The sequence below is a fragment of the Lithobates pipiens genome, unplaced genomic scaffold (assembly GCF_037356315.1).
Source record: "Lithobates pipiens isolate NorthernLeopardFrog02 unplaced genomic scaffold, aLitPip1_a1.2 Scaffold_8, whole genome shotgun sequence".
Taxonomy (NCBI): domain Eukaryota; kingdom Metazoa; phylum Chordata; class Amphibia; order Anura; family Ranidae; genus Lithobates; species Lithobates pipiens.
This window is the reverse complement of record NW_027507903.1, coordinates 575,115,102-575,123,961: the sequence shown is the minus strand read 5'-3', so window position 1 is coordinate 575,123,961 and position 8,860 is coordinate 575,115,102. Positions and strand designations below refer to the sequence as shown.

The window sequence follows — 8,860 nt, the reverse complement described above, 5'->3', positions numbered from 1 at the left end:
AGCAGTGGTGCACGTCAACCCTATCTATTGTGGACCGATAGCGGTCCTTACAGAACAGCAGACTGTACCGCACTCAAGCCTATGTACCGTAGCACCCTATACCAAGTTACCAGTCCTTATAAGAACTTTTGTGGAACAAGCAGGTTGTGTGTTAGTGATTAGCAGACTGTACGTCAGTCCCTATACCAATGAAGGACTGCTGCAGTATAGGGCAGCGGTCAGCAGTAGTGCACGGCAACCCTATGTATTGTGGACCGATAGCGGTCCTTACAGAACAGCAGACTGTACCGCACTCAAGCCTATGTACCGTAGCACCCTATACCAAGTTACCAGTCCTTATAAGAACTTTTGTGGACCAAGCAGGTTGTGTATTAGTGTTTAGCAGACTGTACGTCAGTCCCTATACCGCTGAAGGACTGCTGCAGTATAGGGCAGCGGTCAGCAGTGGTGCACGTCAACCCTATCTATTGTGGACCGATAGCGGTCCTTACAGAACAGCAGACTGTACCGCACTCAAGCCTATGTACCGTAGCACCCTATACCAAGTTACCAGTCCTTATAAGAACTTTTGTGGACCAAGCAGGTTGTGTATTAGTGTTTAGCAGACTGTACGTCAGTCCCTATACCGCTGAAGGACTGCTGCAGTATAGGGCAGCGGTCAGCAGTGGTGCACGTCAACCCTATCTATTGTGGACCGATAGCGGTCCTTACAGAACAGCAGACTGTACCGCACTCAAGCCTATGTACCGTAGCACCCTATACCAAGTTACCAGTCCTTATAAGAACTTTTGTGGAACAAGCAGGTTGTGTGTTAGTGATTAGCAGACTGTACGTCAGTCCCTATACCAATGAAGGACTGCTGCAGTATAGGGCAGCGGTCAGCAGTAGTGCACGGCAACCCTATGTATTGTGGACCGATAGCGGTCCTTACAGAACAGCAGACTGTACCGCACTCAAGCCTATGTACCGTAGCACCCTATACCAAGTTACCAGTCCTTATAAGAACTTTTGTGGACCAAGCAGGTTGTGTATTAGTGTTTAGCAGACTGTACGTCAGTCCCTATACCGCTGAAGGACTGCTGCAGTATAGGGCAGCGGTCAGCAGTGGTGCACGTCAACCCTATGTATTGTGGACCGATAGCGGTCCTTACAGAACAGCAGACTGTAACGCACTCAGGCCTATGTACCGTAGCACCCTATACCAAGTTACCAGTCCTTATAAGAACTTTTGTGGACCAAGCAGGTTGTGTGTTAGTGATTAGCAGACTGTACGTCAGTCCCTATACCAATGAAGGACTGCTGCAGTATAGGGCAGCGGTCAGCAGTAGTGCACGGCAACCCTATGTATTGTGGACCGATAGCGGTCCTTACAGAACAGCAGACTGTAACGCACTCAGGCCTATGTACCGTAGCACCCTATACCAAGTTACCAGTCCTTATAAGAACTTTTGTGGACCAAGCAGGTTGTGTGTTAGTGATTAGCAGACTGTACGTCAGTCCCTATACCAATGAAGGACTGCTGCAGTATAGGGCAGCGGTCAGCAGTAGTGCACGGCAACCCTATGTATTGTGGACCGATAGCGGTCCTTACAGAACAGCAGACTGTACCGCACTCAAGCCTATGTACCGTAGCACCCTATACCAAGTTACCAGTCCTTATAAGAACTTTTGTGGACCAAGCAGGTTGTGTATTAGTGTTTAGCAGACTGTACGTCAGTCCCTATACCGCTGAAGGACTGCTGCAGTATAGGGCAGCGGTCAGCAGTGGTGCACGTCAACCCTATGTATTGTGGACCGATAGCGGTCCTTACAGAACAGCAGACTGTAACGCACTCAGGCCTATGTACCGTAGCACCCTATACCAAGTTACCAGTCCTTATAAGAACTTTTGTGGACCAAGCAGGTTGTGTGTTAGTGATTAGCAGACTGTACGTCAGTCCCTATACCAATGAAGGACTGCTGCAGTATAGGGCAGCGGTCAGCAGTAGTGCACGGCAACCCTATGTATTGTGGACCGATAGCGGTCCTTACAGAACAGCAGACTGTAACGCACTCAGGCCTATGTACCGTAGCACCCTATACCAAGTTACCAGTCCTTATAAAAACTTTTGTGGACCAAGCAGGTTGTGTGTTAGTGTTTAGCAGACTGTGCGTCAGTCCCTATACCGCTGAAGGACTGCTGCAGTATAGGGCAGCGGTCAGCAGTGGTGCACGTCAACCCTATCTATTGTGGACCGATAGCGGTCCTTACAGAACAGCAGACTGTACCGCACTCAAGCCTATGTACCGTAGCACCCTATACCAAGTTACCAGTCCTTATAAGAACTTTTGTGGACCAAGCAGGTTGTGTATTAGTGTTTAGCAGACTGTACGTCAGTCCCTATACCGCTGAAGGACTGCTGCAGTATAGGGCAGCGGTCAGCAGTGGTGCACGTCAACCCTATGTATTGTGGACCGATAGCGGTCCTTACAGAACAGCAGACTGTAACGCACTCAGGCCTATGTACCGTAGCACCCTATACCAAGTTACCAGTCCTTATAAGAACTTTTGTGGACCAAGCAGGTTGTGTGTTAGTGATTAGCAGACTGTACGTCAGTCCCTATACCAATGAAGGACTGCTGCAGTATAGGGCAGCGGTCAGCAGTAGTGCACGGCAACCCTATGTATTGTGGACCGATAGCGGTCCTTACAGAACAGCAGACTGTACTGCACTCAGGCCTATGTACCGTAGCACCCTATACCAAGTTACCAGTCCTTATAAAAACTTTTGTGGACCAAGCAGGTTGTGTGTTAGTGTTTAGCAGACTGTGCGTCAGTCCCTATACCGCTGAAGGACTGCTGCAGTATAGGGCAGCGGTCAGCAGTAGTGCACGGCAACCCTATGTATTGTGGACCGATAGCGGTCCTTACAGAACAGCAGACTGTAACGCACTCAGGCCTATGTACCGTAGCACCCTATACCAAGTTACCAGTCCTTATAAGAACTTTTGTGGACCAAGCAGGTTGTGTGTTAGTGATTAGCAGACTGTACGTCAGTCCCTATACCAATGAAGGACTGCTGCAGTATAGGGCAGCGGTCAGCAGTAGTGCACGGCAACCCTATGTATTGTGGACCGATAGCGGTCCTTACAGAACAGCAGACTGTACCGCACCCAAGCCTATGTACCGTAGCACCCTAGACAGACCAAGTTACCAGTCCTGATAAAGAGCTTTGTGGAACAAGTGAGTTGTGAATGATTAGCAGACTGCAGCAGAAGGGCAGCAGTCAAGTATAATATTCTTTCTATATTTGGAAGAAAGAATATTATACGTGTACAAGCCTATTACCGTACCACTGATACCAGTCCTGAAAAGAACCTTTGTGGAACTAATAGTAACAGCAAGTCTTTAAAATTATCCTCACTGCCTGACACACTGCTTCCTGCCTGTCCCTATACAAATTGGCAAAAAAGAGTAGGCTGGAACGATTAGCTGGAACAGCTCTTTTGTGGACCTGATAGTAACAGCTAATGATGATGATGATGATGATGATGAAGAAAGACTAATCTGGCTGAGCTGTCCCTAAAATAGCAGCATACAGCGCTCTGTCCCTTTATCTAAACTGACAAAAGAAACTCAGGCTGCTGACCTAACACCTATACCAGTCCTGAAAAGAACTTTTGTGTACCAAATAGCTAGCGTTTTCTCTGTCCCTACTCCACACAGGATCCTTTCCCTACAGTGACAGAAGAAAGAATGTAAAATGGCCACCGGATCGGGTGTATTTATAGGTTAGGGGGAATGTCCAAGTGTCCATGAGCTGTCATGTCTCAATTGGTTGTCCTGTAACACATGATAAACGTGTCACGAAAGGTTAAAGTTCTTGTATACATTAAACACGTAAGTCCGCCGGGGCGAACGACGGAAAAAGGCGTTCGAACCCGCGGACGGCGAAAGTCGGAAATTCGCCGCGAAACGACCGCCGGGCGAACCGTTCGGCCATCACTAGAAATAACTACTGCTGTTCTGTCTCTTTAGATAACCCATAGTGCTCTGTCAATCCTTGATATGTATGAAATGGTCATTTGTAAAATGTATATATATGTATAAGCATTAACCTACTTATGCAGACATTATAGAATTCCAATGCCTCAACACATGCATTAAGACAATAATGGGCTTTCATGTCATAAGTACACAAAAAAAATGCCTTAAGGTATAATGCAAAGAATTGTCTAAAACAAATATAAAAAAAAACTGGTAGCCATCAGCATCTCCAAGATGGTGGCTAATACAGGTTTCCTTCTTCCACTTTTGTTCGGACTGGGTTCTGAAATAAAAAAACGACAGGCATATCAGAGGATTTGTACTGTATAACAATGCATCCTTCAAGGAGAACTGAGCTTTTCTAAAACTATACTTTTTAACCATGCCCTCCCAAGTTTTAGGCTGGCCATGGATGCTTCATTCTTTTTCGTAAAAAAGAGAAAGAACCCCCAAATTCCCTCATCTACACATGTAAGGTGGGTAGAGAAATCATCTGCGTTGTGCCATTGTATTTTGACAGCAAAACTCCTTCTAAATAGGCTGCAACTGGCTTATAGACAAATATTTTCCAACAGTCAATCAGCTAAATTGCAATCCACCTATGGGCAGCTTTATACTCAAAGGTCCACCAGTCTGACCCACACTGTGTAACGCATGGAGAATTGTACTGCCTCCACAAGAAACGTTTCTGATTAGTTCTAAATACTTTTGTGCTTTTAAGCAAAATATATCATTCATTCCTATGGAAAGGCCATCTATCACGTGATCCAATGACACCTGACCTCTTCACAGGGATACATGGGATTTGTCCACAAACATAGAAGATTTTGAGATTGTCTGGGAGTTTTTAGCAGAGGCTGAGTAGTTCTCAGTGGGCCATACAGGGTGGAATATGTCAGGATCAGGGATAGCTGTGTATAGGACATTGGAGGGGTAGAGGAGGAATGGAATAAGAGGGAAAGCTGGAAGGGAAGGCAAAGAGTGGTGGTGCAGGTGCCATCACTGAAGGGAAGGAGGATGGTACAGGTGTAGATGATGCATTGGAAGGAGATGAGCAATACAAATGGGAGCACTGAAGGGAAATCAGAGATGAGCAGTACAGGTGCGGACACTGGAGGAAGTGGAGAGAGGAGAAGTACAGGTGAGGACACTGGAGGAAGTGGAGAGAGGAGAAGTACAGGGGAGGACACTGGAGGAAGTGGAGAGAGGAGAAGTACAGGTGAGGACACTGCAGGTGAAGAAGAGAAGGTGAGGACACTAGAGGGAAAGGAGAGGATTGGTAAAAGTTGGGAAACTAGATGGGAAGGAGATGGGTGGTACAGGTGCCATCACTGGAGGCTAAGGAGGATGATGATCCAGGGGAAGGAGATGAGTGGTACAAATGGGAGCACTGAAGGGAAGGGGGTGAGAAGCAGTACAGGCGGGGACACTGGAAAGAAAAGAGAGAGAAGACGTAAAGATGAGGATAGTGGAGGGGAAGAAAAAGAGCAGTACAGGTAAGGACACGCAGGGGAAGGGGAGGAGAAATAGAGTGTGATGTTGTAAGTAGAGCAGTGATATGCAATTAGAGGACCTACAGCTGTTGCAAAACTACAAGTCCCATCATGCCTCTGCCTCTGGGTGTCCTGCTTGTGGCTGTCAGAGTCTTGCTATGCCTCATGGAACTTGTAGTTCTGCAACAGCTGGAGGTCCGCTAATTGCATATCCCTGAAGTAGAGGATATTGCATGATTTTGATAAGGAAAAGGATATTTTGAGAGGAAGATGGTGTAACACTTTTACTTACTTTGAATATAAAGCTTTTTCGGCAAGCTTTTTATTTTAAACTGAGCCTCACAAGTGAACTCTTTCTCATCCATCTCTCGGGTGACCTCCAAAATACAGGTTACATTTGGAGTTTTTCCAGCAAGAAAGGTGCAGCTTTTGAATTTCACGTCCGCCTTGATAGTCAAATTAACATCCAGGCAGTCTGTGCAGGGCAGTGTGCACGTGATATTTATATCTTCATCCTCAGAAATATTTTCTGGCAAACTCAACACAGGAGTTGGAGAATTACCTAATCAAAGAAAGAGTTCCATTGTCAGAATATGTCACAAGATTTGGTTGGGTTTTCCATTATATAGAGCAATGGCAGAGAGAAAGGAAAGTGCTGGTCAGATTTCAAACCTGTTCACGTAAGATAGGAATTCTTTAAAGGAGTTTTCAATTTCAGATAAAAAGTGGAGAAACCCTTTAACTAGTGGGCAGGTCTCAGTGGAGATTGTGACCCCTGGCTAAAGTTTTGTTGCTTTTATGCAGAGCTAAATTAGGCCAAGGAGCAGGGTATGTATGTCATTGCTCACTTTGATTGTAATTGAAAGCTAAAATCCAGGTATGATCTTAATTGCACAGTTACATTGGTCCACCTTGGATTAATGTAAGTATGCATATCTAATACCTAAGGGATCACTCTGGAAGTGGAGAATCACTGTAGTAGTCAGCCCTACTACAGTAATAGCCATGATCTTCAGGGTCTTTTGCCCTGACACTGACCACCAAGGGCATATCTACTGCAAGGCAAACAAAGTGTTTGCTTTGGGTGGCATTTTTCAGGGGAGCGGTGCTGCCCCCAGGCAGAAGGGACACTACGAGCAGTGGCGTCAGTGCGGGGGGGGGTGCAGACCACACCTGGGTGACACCTACCAGAGGGGTGACACCAGAGGTGGCCACAAACTGACCATTCAATAACAGGGGAGCAAAGCAGAAGCAGGAGGCGGCAGTGGTTGGAGCCTCCAATCTCAGAAGTAGCTCACTTGGCAGAGCAGGTCCGGGGCTGTGATTGTGTTTCGGCAGCCTCACTACACACAGCTGGTAAAAAGGAGCCAGCGGGCTGCAGGACGGTGAGAGTACGGTGTCATTTTTTTTTGGGGGGGGGAGACCTCTTGGTGTAATATGGGGGGATAGGAAAGTCCCCCTCCCTCTCATCCCCTTTCTCTCTCACTCCCTTCTCCCTCTCTCTCCCTCCACCTCTTCTCCCCCCTCTCTTTTCCCCACCTTTTCTCATCCCCTCTCTCTCTCTCTCGACCCCCTCTCTTTCTCCCCCACCCCTTCCTCCCTCTTTCTCACTACCCTCATTCTCTCTCCCACTACCTCTCCCCCCCACCCCCTCTCACTCTTACCCCCTCTCTCTCCTCCCCCTCTCTTTCACCTCCCTTCTCTCTTTCATCCCCTCTATCTCTCCCCCTCTCTCTCTTCCCCCAACTCTTCTCCCCTCTTTCTCACCCCCTCTCTCTCCACTACCTCTGAAGAGGTGGTTCTCTAATAGGAAGAGGTGAAGCCTACGGAGGAATGGGTGGGGTTTCAGATGAAGTGGAAAAACTGATGGAAAAAACGGTCGTGAGTACACGGCATTAGAGTACTGTGTGGATGGATACAACTGCAGGACCAAGAGAACACACCAGGGGGCACCAAATTAAGTGCAGCATTAATAGTGCTGAGAAATACATTACTTGTAAATCAGTAATTTACATGGGAAGAAGAGATTGCACTTTTTGTATGTAATCCCGTGCGTGTATTTATGCCATGTATGTAAAAAGTGCGTGCTATATGCCGATAAATACAGTAACTGGATGCCTGAAGTGTTCTCCCCTTGCAGTGATCAACGGTATAAGCTGTTACACCTGTCCTTATCTGATCCACAGACCACAAACATTAGTGGAATGCTTTGCTAATTAGTGTACCCACTCCTGACAAATACAAAATACAATAGTCTGAGTCTGAGAGATACTGTATGTGTTTCAATTTCTAGAGACATGAAAACAGTGATATGTTTTTTCACTGTGGGTTGATGCCAAGAAAATGAGGCTTAACTAGGTTGCATGAGGCCATTGTTTAGTATCGTAAACTTAAAGCGGTTCTGCACCTAAAAAAAAAATATTAAAAGCCAGCAGCTACTAATATTGCAGCTGCTGACTTTTAATAAATGGACATTTACCTGTCCCAGGATCCAGCGATGTCGGCGGCAGATTCCTGACTCCTGATTCCAGATTCCTGACTCCATAGAAGCTCATGTGTAATGTGAGTGCTGTGTAGTGTAATGTATCTATCGTCAGTAGTGTGATTATTGTGCAGTGGTTTCACCTTATGGTCATTGTGGGTGTCTGGTGAACCATGTCTTCTGATCTTTAGCAGAAACCACATCAAGCAATAAAATAATTACTGCACTAATATACGGTATCTCACAAAAGTAAGTACACCCCTCACATTTCTGTAAATATTTTATTAGATCTTTTCTTGTGACAACACTGAAGAAATTACACTTTGCTACAATGTAAAGTAGTGAGTGTACAGCTTGTATAACAGTGTACATTTTCTGTCCCCTCAAAATAACTCAACACACAGCCATTAATGTCTAAATCACTGGCAGCAAAAGTGAGTACACGCCTATGTGATTAGGGTGCAGGTGTGTTAAATTTGGTGTTATCGCTCTCACTTTTTCATACTGGTCACTGGAAGTTCAACATGGCACCTCATGGCAAAGAACTCTCTGAGGATCTGAAAAAAAGGATTGTTGCACTACATAAAGATGGCCTAAGCTATAAGAAGATTGTTAAGAGCCTGAAACTGAGCTGCAGCGAGATATTTTTTAGTGGTCATTTATGAACAACCAGTAACACTAATATAAAACAAGAAATTTTATTTGAACAAATTAAAAAACAGCAAATAATGCCGCAAAAACCTAAAATATGTCTATTTTCAGTTCAATTTTCAGTTAGGCCGCGTACACACGCGCGGACTGTTCGCCCAACTTTGTCCGTCCAACAGTTTCGGCAAACAGTCCGCTCAAACTTAGCAT

General features: G+C 45.9%; 1 protein-coding gene across 1 annotated transcript in view; it reads right to left on the bottom strand.

The window, feature by feature from the left end:
- Positions 1 to 3,992: 3,992 nt before the first annotated feature.
- Positions 3,993 to 8,860, bottom strand: part of LOC143961066 (uncharacterized) — a 31,700-nt gene continuing 26,832 nt past the window's right edge. Inside the window, exons 2-3 of the mRNA XM_077470207.1 lie at positions 5,813 to 6,082; positions 3,993 to 4,310 (exon numbers count right to left, since the gene is read on the bottom strand). Coding sequence (XP_077326333.1) covers positions 4,216 to 4,310; positions 5,813 to 6,082 — 365 coding nt within the window. The 3' untranslated portion in view covers positions 3,993 to 4,215. The remainder of the gene's footprint in view (positions 4,311 to 5,812; positions 6,083 to 8,860) is intronic.